This window comes from Lissotriton vulgaris, chromosome 11 (assembly GCF_964263255.1).
Source record: "Lissotriton vulgaris chromosome 11, aLisVul1.2, whole genome shotgun sequence".
Lineage (NCBI taxonomy): Eukaryota > Metazoa > Chordata > Amphibia > Caudata > Salamandridae > Lissotriton > Lissotriton vulgaris.
In genome coordinates, this window is record NC_141699.1 from 338194025 (window position 1) to 338216015 (window position 21991).

The 21991-nt window shown below is 47.3% G+C and overlaps 1 protein-coding gene across 1 annotated transcript in view; it reads left to right on the forward strand.

The window, feature by feature from the left end:
- The first annotated feature begins 541 nt into the window (after positions 1-541).
- SRRM4 (serine/arginine repetitive matrix 4) overlaps positions 542-21991 on the forward strand; it is a 246434-nt gene continuing 224984 nt past the window's right edge. Inside the window, exon 1 of the mRNA XM_086943295.1 lies at positions 542-1399. Within this exon, the coding sequence (XP_086799421.1) occupies positions 1266-1399 (134 nt within the window). The 5' untranslated portion in view covers positions 542-1265. The remainder of the gene's footprint in view (positions 1400-21991) is intronic.

Sequence of the window (21991 nt, forward strand, 5' to 3'; positions counted from 1 at the left end):
GCTCAGTCACCCCCACCACCATTGAGCGCAGCATCACAGTTCACCAATGCTAATGTTAATGCCCTTCGAAACGGGCGCCCCTGTGAAATAAGGCGCGACTGCCTTCTACGAATAAGGCGCGACTGCCTTCTACGAAAAAGCGTTCATGTCAGGCATCGTTAAGGCATTTTTGCTAACTTAGAAAGTACCGGGGCAGTGAAGGCTAAACGTGCAGTCAGGCGGGAAGAGCTGGGAAAAAAAAGACATCAGGCCGGTCTGAATGCAGGCGGAGAACGATTCTGAGACTAACCCACCCCCACCGCAAAGGGGAAGGCCGGCCGTAGCCAGGCACACGCTGCTTCTCTCTGGCAGACTCCGGGGCTTTTTTGATGCAGATAGGGTCAGGAGAATAGAGAGGGGGGAGAGCCGGAGGCGGGAGGAGATGGTGAGAGTGGAGAGGGAGAGGGAGGGCATAGAAAAAAGAAAGGGGCGGGTGGAGAAAGAGGAGGGGGGGTGGAGGCTACGGGAAATGAGAGGAGGGCACTCGGGGTGCAGACACGTTGTGGGAGGCGGAGGAGATTAAACACCCCAGCTTTTTCTTTCTTTTTTTTTTTTAAAAAAAGGGAAAATCGACCAAGGACGCTCCTCCCACCAAACGTCACTGGGCACATGAGACAAAACAGGAGATGTCCAGACACTTGTTTCACACACAGACGTGCACCTGATCCAGCGCAAACCACAACACTGGCGGCCGAGCTAAGGAGGGGCGGCGCATCCACCGGTCGCACGCGCACACCCTGGTGGCCCCCACAAGCACGTGCACTCCCTCCCTGCACAGGATGGTGGAGGACGACACAGAGGAGTGCTCCTGCCTTTGGAGGAGCTGAGCTGCAACTGCACCAAAGGTCACACGTGAAAAGCCTGTGACTGCCAGGAGTGCCTGCACTGAAGAGGGTACCAGGCCAGCATCACCTCCGCCTCCGGAGATCCGACTGGGACTATATGTTTCAGCACCCGGACAGCTCCCGAGTCTCAGATCCGGGCTGCCCCTCTCAGGTGTCCGCTTCAGCACCCGGACAGCTCCATTGGCCCTGCGTACCTCGCCTCTGGGGTCCGCCTTTTATTACCCGGGCGGCTGTCCCGTCTCCACGCACCTTAACCAGGAGTCCGCGTCGTCGGCACCTGGGCAAGTGGTAGTCCCGCCACCGTGACTCCTTCGCTTCGCAGCCAGCCCCCGCAGCCCGTGCCCTGCTGGTTGGCACACACACCAGGGGTGGCTTGTGGCCATGGCGAGCGTCCAGCAAGGGGAGAAGCTGCTCTTCGAGAAGTTCTGGAGGGGCACTTTCAAGGCCGTGGCTACCCCCAGACCTGCCAGCTGCATAATGACGAGTATCACCGCTGCCCGGAGGGCACTGCCCAGGTAAGATGGTCTTTCTAACGGTGCGGCCACCGAGGTCTCTGTCCATGAAATCGGCGCTTTCCGCGTGTCCCTGCTCAGGTGGGGGGCATTTGTCACTAACATCACGACCTCTCCTGGAACTCTGCTCCTGTAAATGGTGTATTTCGGTTACTAAAATCACTAGGTGTGGGGTCTCTGCCACTAATATCAGCACCTTCCACAGAGCTCTACGCAGGGTAAGGGTCAGAACACTTGGCAGCAGATGGAGGGTGAGACGCAGGATTTGATGGGGAGTTCGGCTGGGCTCCCACCAGCCCATGTTCTTGGCTTCTGATAGCCACGCTATTCCCTTGCACGTTCTTCCATTCAATTCGCTTAGCCGTATTTTCTATTCCACTTGTCCCTTTAACTTAATCCCCTCTGCCCGTGTTATTACATTCCTAATGCGCTTGTTTTCCATTTCTTTTCCCCATGTTATCCTATTCCTTTTGGCCATGTGTTTTTCGATTACACTTGCCAATGTTATTCCATTGCTAAGCCGGTGTTATTCCATTCGTTTTGTCCATGATTCCACCCCCTGGTCCATGTTATTCCAGTCCTCTCGCCCATGTTGCCTATGTAACTTCATTCCGCTTGCCCATGTTACTCTTTGCTCTTGCTTTCCATTCCTCTTGGCCATGTTGCACCATTCCATAGTGTCCATGTGTCTTTTGATTTGTCTTGCCAATGTTATTCCATTCCTATAGACCAGGATATCCCCCTCCTCTTGGCTCTGCTTCCATTCATCTTGCCTGTGTTACTTCATTACTCTTGCTCGTGTTTTTTTCAGTTCTTGCTCATGTTAGTTGATTCCTCTTTACTATGTTTTCTATTTTTTGACAGTGCTCTCCCATTCCTCTTGTACGTGTTAATCCATTCCTCATGGACTCATGATTCCATTCCTCTTACCCATGTTATTCTATCCCTCTTACCTATGTTTTCCATTCTTCTTGCCCCTTATACTCCACACCACTCGCACATGTTATTTCATTCACGGTACTCCTGTTTTCGATTCCTCTTTCCAATGTTTTCCATTCCTTTTGTTCGTGGTTTTTCTGTTCTTCTTGCTCATGTTTTCCATTCCTTTTGTTCGTGGTTTTTCTGTTCTTCTTGCTCATGTTTTCCATTCCTCTTTCCAATGTTTTCCATTCCTTTTGTTCGTGGTTTTCTGTTCTTCTTGCTCATGTTTTCCATTCCTCTTGTTCGTGGTTTTCCGTTCTTCTTGCCCATGCTGCTCCATTCCTCTTCCGCATTACATCTTGTGAAAGCCAAGGACCAGGTCTGCATGTTTCTCTTTTCAAGCCCAGTCTGCGACCTTCCCTGGCTGCCCCTTGGGGCCGCATTACTTCCAGTCCGGGCTTTAACGATGAACAATGTCCAAGCCATAGGACTCTATCTTCAGACACAGCTTCCCCGTGGAGGCCAAGTGGGATTACCCCCCTAAATAACTCGCGTGGGGACCTTCCCGTTGAAGCTTTCCTTTTCTGTGATCTCACTAATTGTCCCTGACATTCACTCTGCTGCCGGCTTTGGCATTTCGCAGTATTTTAGGACAAAATGTGTCCATGTCCATTATTGATGCAAGGATGCATTTTGCGGTAAAAAATAAAACATGATGAATGAAGTATGGCTGTTCAGTTCGTTTGCATTCTACTTGTGTTCCTGCAATTGGATTTTTACCAGAATTAAGTTTAATTTACATGATGTGGCACTACAGCATAATCTCAGACAAACTGTGTAACAATCGTAATGTGAAATGCTGAAAATTCCATAAGCTTACACAGGCATACATTATAGTTCACCCTGGCCTTCACAATTCAATTAAACACTACATTTCTGCTATTCACTAATAGCAGTGTCTGAGATTAATTCCAGCATTCCATCCATCACTTTTTGTATACTTCAGTGTGACACAGTAAGAAGGGTAGGCCCAGACAGGTGAATCCTGTGCACGCTGTGTACTGGAAACAAGCCACACAAACGGATGAGTCCTAATAAGGGCGAAACTGGCCTTGGTTTGCTTGTGTTCCAGTTCATGGAGGACTTGGCCTGGCAGTTCGGGCTGGACGGTTCCCACTGGAGCAGGGTCAAGGCTGATTTGCATATGACTGGGTCCAAACTAAGGTGGCATGGGGTGGAAAATAATGATGAGCTGGCATACAGCTACGGAAATTTCCAGTGACTGAAAATAATTCAAGCATTCCATCCATCACGTTTTTTTGTATACTAGAGGCACAGGTGATATTCTGAAGTGTGTCCCTGCATCTTATGCTCAGCACAGGGAGTGCAGCGTGAGCATGTGAGCTCTCGCAGTTGCTATACATTTTGTCTGCACACTGACCACTTCCTCTAGCCACCATCCCACCTGTAATGCCCATCACAGGTTGGGCAGTTTGTGGGAGCAAAGGGTCAGCTCTTCTCTCCCTTGTGCATTCTCTGTGCACATTACCCTTCTGCAACCCTCAAGAATGGGGGTGGAGCAGTTCAAAGGGGCTGAGCTCTCCTCTTCCCTGTGCATTGTCCATGCACACTATGCAGATGCTGCCTGTGGTAACCAATGCATGTGAGGGGCTGGTGAGGGTCCGAGTCCCCGCAGGTTCTTCTTGCACATTACTCTCATGGTGCCTGTAACACATTGCATAGGCAGAGCACTGTGTTTGGGGGCCTCTATCCTACTGAGCACATTCGCCCAGCACATCACCCATCTTCTGATCATGGGTGGTATGAACGGGGGAGCTTCACTCTGCCGTGAACCCTCTCCCAGCACATTATCCATAAGAGGAGAGTGATGAGCTCTCCCCCTCCCTCCCTCCTGTTCACTTCCCTCTCACTCCAGCACATTGCCTGTCTGCAGCTCATGGTACCCAGTGCAGGAAGAGCAGTGCCAGTGGGGGGTAGAGGGTGAGCTCTCTTCTCCCATGTGCACTCTCCCAGCACATCATGTCTGCAGCCAGTGGTACCCATTGCAGGAAGAGTAGTGCTAGTGGGGATGGAAGGGTCAAGGGTGGGCTCTCTTCCTCCCTGAGCACTCTCCCAGTACATAACCTGTCTGCAGCCAGTGGTACCCAGTGCAGGAAGAGCAGTGCCAGTGGGCGATAGAGGGTGAGCTCTCTTCTCCCATGTGCACTCTCCCAGCACATCATGTCTGCAGCCAGTGGTACCCAGCGCAGGAAGAGCAGTGCATGTGGGGATGGAAGTGTGGACTCTCTTCCTCCCTGAACACTCTCTCAACACATAACCTGTCTGCAGCCTGTGGTACCCACTGCAGGAAGAGCGGTGCCTGTGGGGGATGGAGGGGTGAGCTCTCTTCTTCCTTGAGCACTGTCCCAGCATATAACCCATCTTCTGATTCTGGTACTTATTACAGGTAGCACAGTGCATGTTGGGTCGTTGAACGTGGGAGTTTTACCCTTCTGTGAATAATCTCTCAGCACATTATCTATAAGGAAAGAGTGGTGAGCTCTCCACTTCGCCTCCTTCTCACTCCAGCACAACCTGTCTGCAGCCTTTGATAGTACAGGAAGAGCAGTGCCAGTGGGGATGGAGGCGAGTTCTCTTCTTCCCTGTGCACTCTCTCAGCACACAACTTGGCTGCAGCCTGTGATTCCCAGTGCAGGAAGAGCGGGGCCAGTCGGTGGTTTGATGGATGAGCTCTCTTCTTCCCTGAGCACTCTCCCAACACTTAACCTGTCTGCAGCCGTTGGTACCCAGTGTAGGAAGAGCAGTGCCAGTGGGGGATAGAGGGTGGGCTCTCTTCCTCCCTGAGCACTCTCCCATCACATAACATGTCTGCAGCCAGTGGTACCCAGTGAAGTAGTGTGGCTCACTGGTTAGAGGCGGCAGACCCGAGAGCAGAGGACGGCCCGGGACCAGGGTTCGATTCCCGGCGCGGCAGGTTTCTGGACCAGGGTCAGCGGACTCGATAATTCTCTCGCCTCGGTGCCCACTCTGATCAGCGATCACACTCGGCAACTCTGGGCATTAGCTTGCCTCATCTTCACTAACGGCCCCACCAGACCGCTGGGGATGCCTGGTCTCACCCTGGAGATACCCATTAAGGGCCCATCTCTCAGGGAAGCCAGGAAGGGTTTCGCAGCGGTCGAAGCGCCTTGGGACCCTACGGGTAAGTAGTGCGCTATATAAATGCCTATACATTTACATTTACATTTACCCATTGCAGGAAGAGCAGTGCTAGTGGGGATGGAAGGGTCAAGGGTGGGCTCTCTTCCTCCCTGGCACTCTCCCAGTACATAACATGTCTGCAGCCAGTGGTACCCATTGCAGGATGAGCAGTGCTAGTGGGGATGGAAGGGTCAAGGGTGGGCTCTCTTCCTCCCTGGCACTCTCCCAGTACATAACCTGTCTGCAGCCAGTGGTACCCAGTGTAGGAAGAGCAGTGCCAGTGGGGGATAGAGGGTGGGCTCTCTTCCTCCCTGGCACTCTCCCAGTACATAACCTGTCTGCAGCCAGTGGTACCCAGTGTAGGAAGAGCAGTGCCAGTGGGGGATAGAGGGTGGGCTCTCTTCCTCCCTGAGCACTCTCCCATCACATAACATGTCTGCAGCCAGTGGTACCCATTGCAGGAAGAGCAGTGCTAGTGGGGATGGAAGGGTCAAGGGTGGGCTCTCTTCCTCCCTGAGCACTCTCCCAGTACATAACCTGTCTGCAGCCAGTGGTACCCAGTGTAGGAAGAGCAGTGCCAGTGGGGGATAGAGGGTGGGCTCTCTTCCTCCCTGAGCACTCTCCCATCACATAACATGTCTGCAGCCAGTGGTACCCATTGCAGGAAGAGCAGTGCTAGTGGGGATGGAAGGGTCAAGGGTGGGCTCTCTTCCTCCCTGGCACTCTCCCAGTACATAACCTGTCTGCAGCCAGTGGTACCCAGTGTAGGAAGAGCAGTGCCAGTGGGGGATAGAGGGTGGGCTCTCTTCCTCCCTGGCACTCTCCCAGTACATAACCTGTCTGCAGCCAGTGGTACCCAGTGTAGGAAGAGCAGTGCCAGTGGGGGATAGAGGGTGGGCTCTCTTCCTCCCTGAGCACTCTCCCATCACATAACATGTCTGCAGCCAGTGGTACCCATTGCAGGAAGAGCAGTGCTAGTGGGGATGGAAGGGTCAAGGGTGGGCTCTCTTCCTCCCTGAGCACTCTCCCAGTACATAACCTGTCTGCAGCCAGTGGTACCCAGTGTAGGAAGAGCAGTGCCAGTGGGGGATAGAGGGTGGGCTCTCTTCCTCCCTGGCACTCTCCCAGTACATAACCTGTCTGCAGCCAGTGGTACCCAGTGTAGGAAGAGCAGTGCCAGTGGGGGATAGAGGGTGGGCTCTCTTCCTCCCTGAGCACTCTCCCATCACATAACATGTCTGCAGCCAGTGGTACCCATTGCAGGAAGAGCAGTGCTAGTGGGGATGGAAGGGTCAAGGGTGGGCTCTCTTCCTCCCTGAGCACTCTCCCAGTACATAACCTGTCTGCAGCCAGTGGTACCCAGTGTAGGAAGAGCAGTGCCAGTGGGGGATAGAGGGTGGGCTCTCTTCCTCCCTGGCACTCTCCCAGTACATAACCTGTCTGTCTGCAGCCAGTGGTGCCAAGTGCAGGAAGAGCAGCGCCTGTGGGGATGGAAGGGTCAAGGGTGGGCTCTCTTCCTCCCTGAGCACTTTCCCAGCACATAACCTGTCTGCAGCCCGTGGTACCCAGTGCAGGAAGAGCAGTGCCTGCGGGAGGGGAGGGTGAGTTCTCTTCTTCCTTGTGCCCTCTCCCAGCACATAACCTGGCTTCAGCCAGTGCAGGAAGAGCAGTTCCTGAGGGGGTGGAGGGGTGGGCTCTCTTCCCCCTGAGCACTCTCCCAGGACAGTGCCCGTCTGGAGTCTGTGATACATAATACAGGTGGAGCAGTCCCTGTGGGGGAGCGCTCTCCTTCCCTGCCAACCTGCTGCCTGCGGCCCCCACTGCAGGCAGATCGGTGCCTGTGGGGATGGAGTGTCGAACTCTGAAACCCCCCTCCCTTTCACTGTTGCATTGCGCTCCTGCTCTGTGTGATCCTCGCTGCAGGTAGGGCAGAGCCCGTGTGCTGAGCTCTCCCCTTCCCGGCACGCTCCCCATCTGGCGCCCCGCACAGGGTTTCAGGCTGTGATAAGAGACACCGGCCCGGGCCCCGGGGCAGGGAGCTGGGAGCCCTCTTGGTGAGGCAGGCTTTCATCCCTTTGTGGGTCTGCTGCCAGAGCGCGTCATTCAGGACATCTGCTCGGGGAGGCGCGAGGGGCGGGGGCAGACAGCTTAATGGGCCAGGCACCAGCTGCCAGAGCTGCGCAGAGCTCCCGGGGGTCACGGGGTCACACCTCCGGCTCGCCCAGCCTGCCCTCCTCCCGTGGTTGATACCCCAAGTGGGATGAGGAGGCCGGGCCGACTAGGACAGAGTGCACCCAGGCGCTCTTGTGGCGAGTTGGCTCAACAGAAGGAGGGCAGTGCCGGTGCCCTCTGGATGTGTCTGTGCAGGGAGATAAGCAGGATTGTGGAGGCGGGGATGCACGAGGATGAGGCATTTACATGGGCACCGGATAGAGTAGGGGCGGGGGCGTGGATGGGTGGAAGCAGGCTCAAACAGAGGCACAGCGCACAACAGAACAAGACAGGCACAGGACAAGGAGAGATGGTGAGAGAGAGCGCGGCCGTAAGGGAGAGAGAAACATTACGGAGGTAGAGAGAGAGAGAGCGATGGAGCGAGATAGAGAGAGAGAGGGGCAGATAAACAGAGTCAACAAACAACAGAACAGTGAGCGTTGACAGACAGACAAACAATCAAACATACATAGAGACATTGAGACATGAATGGGAGACACACAGACAAAGAACCATAGGCTCAGAGACAGGAAGAGAGGCGAGCTGGCCAAAAACAAAGGGGCACGCCAAACGTGAGACAGAACAATAAATAAACTTAGAAAGAAAGACAAACAAACTAAGAAAGACTTAGAAGAGGGGGAAACAAATGGAAATAGCGAGAGAAAGAGGGAGAAAGAGGGAGAAAGAGAATAGCAGTCCCTGCCGGAACTTACAAAATGATGCAACGAGGAAACAGACAGCATTGTCAGCTGGAAACGCGCTGACAACATATTCATTGAATACATTTAAGTGAATCAGAGGAGTCGAGACAAATTTCATGTATTTAACGTCAGCCATTTAAGATGCAGTTCCCTCTGAGTGTGCGCAGGAAGAGATCTGTGGAAACTTTCCGCCTGGAGCGATGATTACCTGGGTGGGCTGCGCAGCGCTATGTGGTCCAGGAGCACCTACATAAAATGGCTTCTAAAGCTTCGGTTTTGGAACCTCGTCAAAAATTATGTTTCTCTCCCTTTATTCAAGCCGTACAATATTCACGTGCGCTTTCCCCACACGCCCGCCTCCTTCCCCAAAGCAACCACACACCACAATCTTAGCGTCCGCTGCCCTGCACTTCACGTTTGAAATGTTTCTGCTGCGGGAACCGTTTTCTGCAAAGCACCTGCCGCCCCTCGTATTTAAATGAACGAATGCAGACAGGTTCTAAAACGTGCCTGAAGCCCTGCAAGAGGGTTTCCAGGCGCTAGGACCTGATTCGGAATGTTTATCCTACCTACACAATACAAATGGAAAAGCTAGCCATACTGGCGAGGGCGACGTCAGGGGTTCACTGAACTCTGAACCTGCTGTCGCACCAGAGGACTAGCCAGCAGGCCCCGGAGAGGCGACTCCTGCTTGCAATATGTAGATTTAATTTAATGCCGGGTGCGACTAAAGCTGGGCTTTCCTCGGGGCACCCAAGCAGAACACACTCTTGGTATGAAAGGGAGGTGTGCATTGAGGAGTTCATTAACCCCCCCCCCCCCCTTACCCCATTATTATTTTCAGCTTTCTTTTTTTGTGTACCAAGAACGGCTGTACAGAGAGCTGGGCGAAATGTTGATCACACCGACGTAATTCGTGAAATTCCTGCTGCGCCTCGAAGCAGCTTCTTGATACATAGCAATCAATCAATCAATAACTCTTTATTTCGATCAATATGACCATAAAAGCATTTTAAGCGGAATTCAACATTTCATTTAAGTTAAAAGCAAGTAAAAAATAAAAAGGTATACAGACATCGGGTAACATTGTAACTGGTACACGGTTTTTCCTGCAGAGATCTAATTTGCAATCAGTCCTGATACCTCGATCTGCAGTTGCCTGTATATACAGTACTTAGGTTCAATTTATAGCAGCAAGGTGGTGTATCTGGACTTGAGCTAACACTCATACCAACTAACACTTGATAATGCATATGATTATATACAGTATTTATATTGGTTATTAAAACAATCATCAGCAGCATCAACTAGCACTTGGGCAGGGACACAGAGAGAAGGTGCTGCTGAAAGTCATGGGTGCGGGACCATAAACATACACTCTACAGTGCACACCTTTATTTTTTTCATGCACGAGTACGTGCAATGCCATATTTAGAGTAGAGCCCCCCCCCCCCCTTTGGTTAATTAATGAGCGTTCCTTTTCAGCTGCGGTGCAGCTTTCGTGCTTGTTCAATTTATCACTGCACTAACTCATCCCGCCGAGGTGTCTGTGAGCACGGTGCGTGCGAGGGGCCCTCTTTTATGCCCCCACATGATGTTCTCGTCCTGGCTGTGGCCTGCAGGAGCTGCGTCTGCGTGACACGAGGATCCCTGGCAGATTAGCTCATGACTGCCCATGGGACATGCGTGGGAGGGGGGCGGTGAGTGAATGGGCTCACAAAGGGGCGAGGCAGCGAAATGAAAGAAAGACTGCACTCGTAGAACATCTGTGCCATTTATGAGCACCCAGGGCCGTCATAAGGGAAGCAAAGGGGGTGGATGGCAAGTGCTGCTCCAGAGACTAACTACATGCCCCCCTTGCTTGGCATGACCCCTCTCTACCCTCCCCGCCCACCCAACCGCACTCCAACTCACAACCGCTGGGAGGGTAAATTCCTCACTGAAGATAAGGTCACGTCACTTCAGCCTCGTGAAGGGGGGCGATGGATGCCACCGGCTCTCAGTGCGCAGGGATGCTACTCTTTTCACACGTTGAAAGGCAATGCATGTTTAACATTTATTCCGAGAGTCAAATGAAACGAGTGATCTTTATTGCCTTAACAGCTCCACTTTTCTGAGTAAAGGCATTTACATCGAGTGTTAAGCTCTTTGATCTGAAGAAGGCTAGGACACACAGGATTTAGCTTAGAGATATTTAATCTCCAAATAAGCACTTTACTTAATTAGCAGAAAAGAAAGCAAACTCTAGCTGTGAAACATCAACTAGGAGCAAGTTAAAACATCGTCTTACTCTCACATTATTCTTGGGTTGTTCCTTCATCAGGAACTCTCTACTGGTGCGAGTTACCTTGGAGAATGAGAACTGGCAAGAGCCGCTGCTCATTGGTTGGCTCTGTCATCTCGTAACTGGCACTTGCGCTACATGGTCAGACATCTAAGATCAGCCTCCCATCAATGTCCAGGCCTCCCGGAACCCTTGCTCTGCTCAACACTTTGTCACCGTTGTGGGATGCATTAGTATGGGAGTATCCACCGAAAGACTCCATACAGAAGGGTTCCTACACCACCGTATCAGTACAGGGGACTACCCCAATGTAAATCATCAGGCAGGATTCATAGTCATTAAAAAAGCTCTTCTGTCTACACAGATGACTCAGTTTATGAAGGGCTCGTGCCAGATTAACCAGCATCCACAATGAACAAGAGCCGGTGTTGAAGTTGTAAATACCTGAAAAAAGTACTTCTGCTCTTGAGATTAAACTCAGCTTGAATGTTCCCAGATAACTAACTTCACCTTCTGTTCCAAAATAATGCCACGTCTACCCTCTTTTGGAGCTCTGTTGTGCCAGGCAGTTATACTTAGACAGGACCTTACAATCTTGGTACAAGCTCTCACTCTCCTTCGGCTTGACAACTGAAGTTGACTCCTCAATATTTTCCCTAAAGTTCTTCTCGCCCCCCTTAGGGCTGTGCTGAAGGCAGCAGCTCGCTTTGTTTCCAGATGCAAAATATTTGATCTCATCACTCCTGCACCTTCAACTCTCCAGTGTCTTCTCATTGAAGCTAGAACACCAATCAGGATGGTGTATGCGACCCACAAAGCCTTGCACACAGTTACCCCAAAGTATTTAGCAGGAAAACTGAACACTTCTGGTGGCCAATGGTTCATGCACAATGTGGATTCTCTTCTCTATGAACCGCTGGCCTTCCATAAAGAATGGTCTATGGCTCAATGAGTTTCAGAGAAATTGCTGAGCCAACAGTTGTGTTCCATTTCCTGTCTTGTAACACTAAAAAAAGGAATTAAATCAGCTCCTCTTTCACAGGCATTTTGAATTGAGTCCTTCATTTCCTCCTGCTTTTGCCTCTCACCTTACTCGGTGACCTTCGCCCAGCATTTACATCTGGGATCCACTTCTTCCTTTGTTGATATTGTATTTAAATTCTCGTGGCTCTTCTGCAACTCCCACAGATGCCTAAGGCGATTGCTCTCAATATGTTGTGTTTTCACCGGTTGTTGTCATGGTCTACTTCACAGCTTATCAGATATTAATGTAAAACACTGAAAAACACTAGGGTGAACCTTGAACTATATAAACTTGCACATAAAAATATAACATAATAAAGGTCTGCAGCCTCCATGTTGTGCTTCACCAATTCAGAGAGTCCCACTTTGCTTTTGTAATTAAAACTGTGAGCCAAACTTGAGGCCTAATATCAAAAGACATCCACTCCAGCATTTGCAGAATGCCATTTTCAATGTTTGCATTATTTACCCATACATTTTCCTTCTTGATACGATTTTGAGTTTACGGCTTTGTTTGAGGGCAGGCTACAGCTCTCAATATTTCCACACATATGCGCTCAGTAATTACTCTGCACTTCCAACCTCTGAGCTGATCACCTGGCCTTGCTGGAGCAGTGTTATGGTGGTAGCCAAGCAGCAGAATGAGTGTTTGCCTGATTCGCGTGTCCGTGAAAAGGACCTGATATAGAATTATCACACATGCACATAATACACTTTCTTTCTACAGTTTTGCATTCTCATAGTGCAGGCTATCTCAAAACGCATCCTCTATAATAGTAAAACCCTGCACAAAACAATGACCTTTACTAAAATCTTCTTATTGTTACCTTTCTCATTATTTCCTTCAATTCACTCTCTACTTTCTTACTATTCTCTGCACTCTGTCTCTCTCAGAGCACCATCTACTCTAAGTCACATGCATGTTTGCCATAATCTCTGATAATGTATTTCTGCAAATTGCTTACAAATCTTTTCCAAGATTACGACCTCTTCTTCCTTGAAAGTTGTGTGCCTAAAATACATAATCTCCTGCTTCTACTAACACCGCCAACCATCAGCATGAAGTCACATACCCCTCACCCCACTAATGATTGACATCTAAATCCAATGAATTTTATCTACCATAGAGAAACTAGAGTATGGTCTGGTATGGAATGGTCTGCTTCATCGCATAAAACTAATTCCAATCATCCTCAATAACCGAGAACTACCAATAACACTGAACTGGCCATTAACCTTGGGTTTTGGAACAACATGTTGCCCTGCATAAAGCAGTCCAATGCCTCATCAGAGTAGTAAGTTCTTTAAAATAACAATTAAAATACAATACAATCAGGGACAAACATACTAACTGGGTAGAAATCGGAAAGAATTCATGTCAGTTGAACATTTGTTGAGGATATACGGACACACCATTGCAAATATATCAGAAATACAGCAGTCTGGAATTCTGGAGTTCAACTGAACATTGATATTAACAGGGAAACACTTGCAAAAAACAAATACAGAATCACTCTTTGTAATATTCTGTGGCTTTCAGTGGTGACCAACTTATATCCTGAATCTTGAAGTCTATAGGTTGACATTAATGATTCAGTGCAAGAGTTACGTGGAGAGAGATGTTGACTACTGGCAAAGACACAGACGCTTCAAACAAGAAACCGTAGATTAAATCCAATCATCTCTATTTTTATCAAATTGTGTGACACTGGAATCTTCACTTGTGTGTTTTCATGTCTCAGTTTTCTTATTTGAAAACAACTTGTGAATACCAATAGTCTATTCAGTTTGCATTTACCAGGTGTATTACATGTATCCAAGGCAGTGTGTCTTGAAACATAGACCACAGACTCAACTCCAGATGATTGCTGACAGTCTGAGTGATTAATGATAATGGGGTAACCCTGTGGCCCGCAGAACCTGGGTAAGTACACTATAGAAAAAAAGGAGTTCTGTCGGGTAGGTCAAATTATTTGTACAAGGTACAATAAGGAAAATATGTCCTAATCATATTTCCATGTAACACACCAAAGAGGACTACTTGAGTATGCAAAAAAATGAATTACTTTACTTCGTATTCAAACATATGCACATCAAGGAAATGAATGTCTATTTTTTTTAACATATTTCTATTGAGTCTCAGAAAACATACATTCAATCCTGCCGTCCTTGGCCTTCTCCAGGGAGGAAGTTAGCATGCAGTGCAATAGACATCATGACAAGCTCTCATCCAACCCCCTACAAGGCACTCGTGGTACATCGCAGTCTGTCTGTATGCTGGATCCAGTCCAATGATATGAAGGTACAAATAGAACCCCCAACCCCCTCCCTACCCTCCCACGTCCGAAACACCCCCCACCCTAACCACCCCCCCAAGCATGTCGCCAGTTACTTAGATATGCAGGAAGGCAAACAAGTCTCCCGTATCACCTATCAGTTTCCCAATCTCTCAGGCCGTGTGGGGATCAGAGACACAGGGGGAAGCTTCAGATCATGATCGCAGGGGTCCCAGCTCACACTGTCCTCTCACAGGCGGGAAAGGTCGCTCAAGGGGTCTGTGCCACATCCCTCTCATCAAGGGTATCCTCATCTTCTATAGCCGGATGCTTGGCCAGTTCCCGGAGTGCCACCCATGCCCGGGCCATTTCCTGTGACTTCTCACTCCCATTACGCTGAGCCATACATAACCTATAGTTCCCTTCACTTACTGCCCATTGCACCAACTCCTTGTTCCAGTGCACTAGGCTAGGTCCCTGCCTCGCTCTCCAGTGGGAAGTAAGTTCTCTCTTAGCCAAGACCAACCCTAGGTCTATGAACTTGATGGTAATCCTAGTGTTGGCAGTGTGGGAGAACCAGTGTCAAAGCTATCTCCCTCTCTGTCACAGCCATCAGGACAGTCATCACCCCTCTTCAGAAGTCTCCCACCTTGGGACTTTAGGAAATGGCTGTCTATGACATAATACACATACGGCAAAAAAACAAATAACTACGGTGTATAATTAATGACTTTTAGTGATACGTGGCACAGTGCTGTACAAAGGTGACATAAATGACATATACTTAGGGCAGGGTGATATTTAGCTTTCAAGTATAAGACTAAATGCATAAACCCCAACAGTAGTTATAATTTCCTATTCAAGTCAGGGAAATTGCGTGGACTAATCAAGACAGTAACGTCAACGTTTCAACCCTTAACAATTGTGCAGCTTACTAGGAATCAGAGGTGGGTCTTCATCAGGACAGGGGGGGAAGGTTGACAGCCGAAAACTTGGCATCCAACTTGAAGCAATTTTCGTAGAGGTATCAGCCGACACCTCAGAATCACATAGAATGATTGTGGTCTGGACATAAACTGGAATTTTTCTTCACCAGCCAGTGGAAATAATTTAAAGGGAGCCGCCGAGTTGATCAAAAAGCATTGGAATAGACATCCTCTTCTGTCAGAGTCAGCTCAGTTATGCCCATAACAATCTGAGTGAAACATATGGTATTGAAACATACATCACAGTATCCCGCTCCAGCACTCAGCTGCGAGTCTGTGTGCAGTATTAGACCGTTTGGAAATAATTAAACACTTCAACCTAAAGTCCCAGATCCCCACTGCATATCTACATGGACTGTAATATGGTATGTCTAGAAGCAAACATTAGAGTATCAAGCCCCAACTCCCAGCACACGATCTACATTAAATGTAGGGTAGTATGCCTAGAAACATACATCACGGGCTCAACCCCAAATTCCAGCACATTGGCTGTATGATATGTAGGGCAGTGTGTCTCGAAACACACATCACACGCTCACATCCAAATCCTACCACATGGTCTATATTGGAAATAAGGCAGTGTGCCGAGAAGCATACATCACAGGCCCATATCCCAAATCCCAGCACATGGTATATATGGAATATAAAGCAGCGTGCCTAGAAACACACATCACAGGCTTAATCCCAAACTCACTTCTAATAGTTTGAATAGAATACAAGGCAGCAAGTCTAGAAATATACATGGATCGCTCAAATCCAGCTACCCAATGCCATTTTATGTGAAATTTGAGGCTGGGGGCCCGATTCACAGAATGAACTTAAGACTCAATCCTAAACTTACTACTATTTTGGTATTCACAGAATGCACTTACTCATTTCGGTATTCACAGAATGCACTTACTCATTTTGGTATTCACAGAAGGCACTTACTCATTTCGGTATTCACAGAAGTTAGTAGTCCTAACTTTAGGACTTCGAAATGCCTTCTGTGAATACCATAAGTCTTAAAATTAGGATTTTTCTCAATTTAGTAGTAGTAAAGTTAGTAGTCCTAACTTTAGGACTCCTAAATGCCTTCTGTGAATACCGAAAGTCTTAAAATTAGGATTTTCTCAATTTAGTAGTAGTAAAGGTAGGAGTCCTAACTTTTCTACTCCTAAACTGAGAAAAATCCTAACTTTAAGACTTTCGGTATTCACAGAAGGCATTTAGGAGTCCTAAAGTTAGGAGTCCTAACTTTACTACTACTAAATTGAGAAGAATCCTAATTTTAAGACTTTCGGTATTCACAGAAGGCATTTAGGAGTCCTAAAGTTAGGAGTCCTAACTTTACTACTGCTAAACTGAGAAAAATCCTAATTTTAAGACTTTCGGTGTTCACAGAAGGCATTTAGGAGTCCTAAAGTTAGGACTGCTAACTTCTGTGAATACCGAAATGAGTAAGTGTCTTCTCTGAATACCGAAATGAGTAAGTGCCTTCTGTGAATACCGAAATGAGTAAGTGCATTCTGTGAATAGAGGAATGAGTAAGTGCATTCTGTGAATACCAAAATAGTAGTAAGTTTAGGATTGAGTCTTAAGTTCATTCTGTGAATCAGGCCCAGTGAGTCCAGAAACATACAGCAAAGGTGCTCAGCCCCAGCTCTTTGGAATATAAGGCCGTGCACTTTAATTATAAATGAAAGGTTCAAGCACCAGCTCCCCACTGACGAAACAAATGCCCCAACACCAACCCACAGTTTCCTGCTTACTGTGTCTGTGTGAAATATAAAGCAATGTGTCTAGAAGCAAACATCACAGACTCACACCCTGCTCCCTGGTCACAGTTTATATGAAATATAATGCAGTGTGTCTAGAAACATACTTCACAGACTAGTCAAGACCCTGTTCTTTGCTGACTGGAAAATAAGCAGTGTGTTTAGAAACAGGGCCCTCGTCAGAAGACTACTGCAGCTTTCCCCATCATTGCCTCTGCCAGCGCTGCCAAAGGCAGTACCAACACAACTGCTAAGAATCTACTTCTAGACTTGTGAAATTCAGACTATCAAAGCTTTAAGAATGGTTTGGCAGGCAGGCATTAGTCATTTTTAATGTATACTAAATTAATAAAAAAACTTTCTGTGCTTATCTCTAAATTAGACAAACACCGCCACCATGTGGCAGAATGTCATAAGTGTAGGTGTTGAGAATTAAGTGTTGGTGTTGAGCACCGGAAATCAAGGGCTCAAATTAAGCAGTGCTCTAAGTTGGGCGCCATGAGGCACCCTTCCAGACAAATAACATTGACATAGTCCTCAAAGCAGCATCTTCTGAGTAAAAAACATTGTGGGGTTTCTATACTCCTAAAGACACTGATCGGGAATCTTCTTTTTCCTTGTGTGAACAGTTTTGGCAGAGAATTGAGGAGCAGAAAAATAAAGGAAAATCTAATTTTATTTGTTATCAGTTATGTAACTTGTGAAAATGTAAGGCGTTAGCAACTTCAAAAGTTTAGATACAATAATTACAAATACAATATTACAAGGTAGAATCCAGGGAGAGGGGGATCTACATCCCAAAATGCTACAACCCATTATAGCTAGGCTTCTCAACATGGTTCCAGGAAGGAGGGCCACATAAAGGGAGGAAACTGGCAGAACTTGTTCTGTCAAAGGGTATCTGGCTAATCTCCACTCCTGCGAGACCAAATTCACCCCAGGGAACAGAAAGGGAGATTTATTATAACCAACCCAGTGGGCCATGTGTCCTAGTCCTCCTGAGCAGCGACTGCTTTATTTGAAGGGTCCCAGAGAGCATAATGGAGGTCAAGGGCGGGGTCTTTGACTTTTATCCCAGGATAAGAAGAAAACTATATATTGAAAGATCCCTCATAGCTGCTGACAAAGTCCATGGCAAAGATGGATGAAGAGATTTCTGACTCTCATTTAGATCCAGCCCTCACCCATCAACTTCAGTGTTAGCTGAGATTAATATCTAATACCAGTCTTAATAGGGCAATTCATCTTCCCCTCACAAACTATAACACTTCTATCCCCGGGATCAGCAGTTGAAAGCAAAACTGAGGACAACCCTTCCATGTCCCAGAGAGATGGATAGTGGTCAGTTATATCAAAAACTGTAGGCAAGCATAACAAATTACATCAAGGGGAAACGGTACACTAATGGATGGGGTGGTGGGTGGTGGAGCAGGATTTCACTACCTCTGCCTTGTTTTGCACAGGGCCTTCAGCTTCTCTTTCTACATGCTGCTTCCTCCTTCCCTCAGGTATCTCCTATATACCACAATGCCTGGCGCTAAGGACAGCAATACTGATATTTTTAGGACTTGAGTTAGCTAATACCGTTTGATTTTACTACAACTATGTGTATAACATGCTCAGGTATAGTGGCTTTCAGCTGGCCCTTGCATATTGGTCTATTATTGTTTCATTCACACTTTGATTCCGCCCATTACAGCATGGGGCAGTGGGTCAGCTCACTTCGGCCATTGGCTAACTTTCTGTGAGTTATGGTGTTCTGCATATTCTAAAGGAGCACATCCCCACACAAAGTAGTTCCCTTCAAGTGCCAGGGGCTACTATGGCAATGTGTTTTTTGCCACTGTCTTTTTGTTTTTAGATTGAGGTGGGCCAGACAGATTCCCCAACACTAAAGGTTTGCAAAAACAATCATTGACAAAACCAAAAGACTGGCACCCAGCGCCGGACCTACTGCCTTTGCCAATGCTGATTCTCGTTGATTTGCAGACAGGCTTTGTTTCAGGGGCAGGCTCATGTCTGCGTCTGCAAATAAATCTTGGAAGGAAAGGAATTCATGTTTATTTGTGCCTGCCAGTTGCTTACATCAGATAATCCGACCTGTCATATGGTTGGCACTGAGAGCGGCAGTTCTGCTACAATATAAAAAAACAACACAACATGTTTCCTGCCAAGATGTCTCTCAAGCCCACAGCTGGTGGCATTCTGTCTCCTCCTCCCTTCCAATACTGTATTATATTTCCAAATATTGGCAATCATGCCCGACTCTTCTATTACCTTCTGCATCAGCGGTACTTACCTTATCGGGGCAGCATTAGCTTCTTGATAAGGAACAGCACAGCAGGACCATGATTTAACTGCAGCAATGACTCGGTAGGTGTCTCGTTAAGACAAACACCTGCTATAAGCATTGGCAACGTCAATTAGTTTGGATTTAGTGTACTAACACAGGCATTCAAAAGTGTGCATTTATGCATGTTTTAGAACTAGGAGCCTACTTAAAGAGAGTCAGGGAAATGAACAATAGCACCTCATGAATTGCAAAGCATGCATTCAATTGGAGGTGGGCGAATACACCCAATTATCCAATAACATCAGACAAGGAATACTACTCTAGCCTGAGCCAGGATGTAATTGAAATAGTCTCAAGTCAATAGCTGAAAGAGTCTCTAAAAAAGCCAATAGTTGAAAGATGCCAACCCAAAGCCCACTGTGCATGAATATGTATGTGTGCAAACACAGTGGCGATCTCTGTGTGGTTATAGTTAAGTCAGAATTTCCTTACGAAGAGCGTTTTTTGTTTCGCTTAAAACTTTTGTGCTGTTTGATGAATTTTCACTAAACTTGAGAAAAAAATGTCATCCATCTCAGCTACTTCCTGGAAAGGTTTAGGGACATCCTTCAAGCTGTGACCAATTAAAAGTTGTTGCAAAAGATATTTCGATTTTGGAAAAGGGGGTGGTGATGGACAGAGTTTCTGAATGATGCAGAATACTCTTACCCAGTCAAGAGATCAGGGTTTGACCCATCACCGTTTTTTAGCTCACTGCACCATCCCAGCTCAGAACCTGGCTACATGCAAATTAGTCTGTTCCTGTCCCAGTGCATGATGGGAACAGGGCAAACCAAACTGCCAAGCCAGGTTCTGAGCTGGGATGGTGCAGTGAGCTAAAAAACGGTGATGGATTAAGCTCTGATCTCTTGACTGGGTAGGAGTATTCTGCATCATTCAGAAACTCTGTCAATCACCACCCCCTTTTCCAAAATCGGCAAAAGATATTTCCCAATGCAAATTCCCACAGAATTTTAAGAAATGATACATGAAAAATTTCTGAACAGAATTACACCAAATGTAGAGGAAAGGCAGATTTTCACTCAAAAATTTGACTTTCTGTTCTGCCATTTCAAGGAATTAAGATAAAAAAAAATAGAGATATCTTCACGGTTGGTCCCATGGGAGCCCCTCCGTACTCCTGCAGTATTTCAGTGTCAAAAATGAAGCAATCTGACCTTCAGTAATCTGAGCAATCTGATTGGCTGGCCACAACATCAACAGAAATCTTGAGGCCACTATTTTAGGACTCAAGGGCTCAGTTCCCATGTCCTGTGATTAAAACTAATATATATATATACACAGGGCAAGGCTAGGGGTACCGGGACCCACTGGGTCTTGTGAGCGAAGTCCATTTTAGGGCCAAAATAAAGACATTTAATGCCAGGGGTACTGCAAGACTCCTGTAGGACCCAGTGTGGCTGTCCCCTGTGGCAATGCAGGAGTACTGCAGTACACAGATTGCCCTGTTAATGAGGTCCAGCTGTAGTTCTGCAGGACTGTATAAGCATGAAAAAGTGAAGCTTTCTCTGTCCCACGGTATCTTGATGTTCCACTTTTGCATGCAATGGTACTGCTGGAGTATCACAGTACTGCAAAAACATTTTTTTTTAATTTAAAGTTTGGCTTGGGTGTCAATGGGGGGGGGGGGGTGCAACCATGGAAGGTTGGCTAAACCCATGCTGTATATGGCTTTTGGCCTTGTGGGTCTGGGTTTGGGCGGCCATTCCCTATGATCAGCCCTCTGTCGCAGATGGTCTTTGGCCATGGATAGCTGGAGTTGAACGCTTGCAGGGCACTCATGCGGGGTGGGGTTCAGTCCCTGCACCCAGCCCCCTGCTGCCCAAGTGCAAACACAGTACCAAGCAAGCTACTACTAAATACTAAACAGCTAGCACAAAAGAACACACTGATGGCACCTTCACTTTCTGATACAACCAACAGTGCCAATACAATATATAGAATCATGGCACTATCTAACAGCATAATTCACTTACAAAATACACACCTCAGACTGCAAGTCTGAAAACAACATAATGCAGCAGTGTAACATTAACTTTCTCCCAAAAAACCATAGAAGACCAAAGCCCACAGCAAATCACTCTACCACAGTAACATGGTTCTCAACAACAGCAACCGAAGAAACAACTTAGACTGTTCTTCCACACAGTCACAAGACTACCTTAGCAACAAAGTCTATCACGCTACATAGTACTAATACAAGCGGACCCAATTCGACTGAGTGTATCAGTCACAATATCCCTCTTGAATACTCCCATCCAAAAGCAGTAGCACACTCTTCACATGGGTAGTTGCTTGACAGTATAACACATCTTCAATCTCTCTAAGACAGAAAGTGAACCTTCAGATGCATGCAGCCAGGGACACAGAATTTCTATTTTTAACAGCAACCAGATTTAGGGGAGCTGCTGACATGATAAGTCTTCCTGGTGGCCCTACCGCTGCATTTTTTTTGCCAGGTAGGCCAAAGTGATTCCATTAATTGCAGTCATTAGGAGAATGACATTTGGAGTCCCTATTGATTCATTTATTGTCCGAAAAGTAAAGGTAACCTATCTGTCTTATTGCAATACTAAATAACAATAGGGATTGCTTATTTATTTATTTTTTTATTTGAGTTTTATTAAGCGCTGGCTAGACCCGGAGGTATCAGAGCGCTTTACATAAGGTTCCACAAAATTATATAAATTACAAGATTACATCAGTTACAAGATAACATTTCAAGAGCTTAGAAGGGTTAGGAGGTGGGGTAGGGTGTAGGAGGGAGAGAGGAAGGAGATAGGATGGATGGAGAGACGAAGGAAGAGTCTGCCCAAAGTCCGACTGGGATGGTGACGGCCGAGGGGGGAAGTCCACAGCCC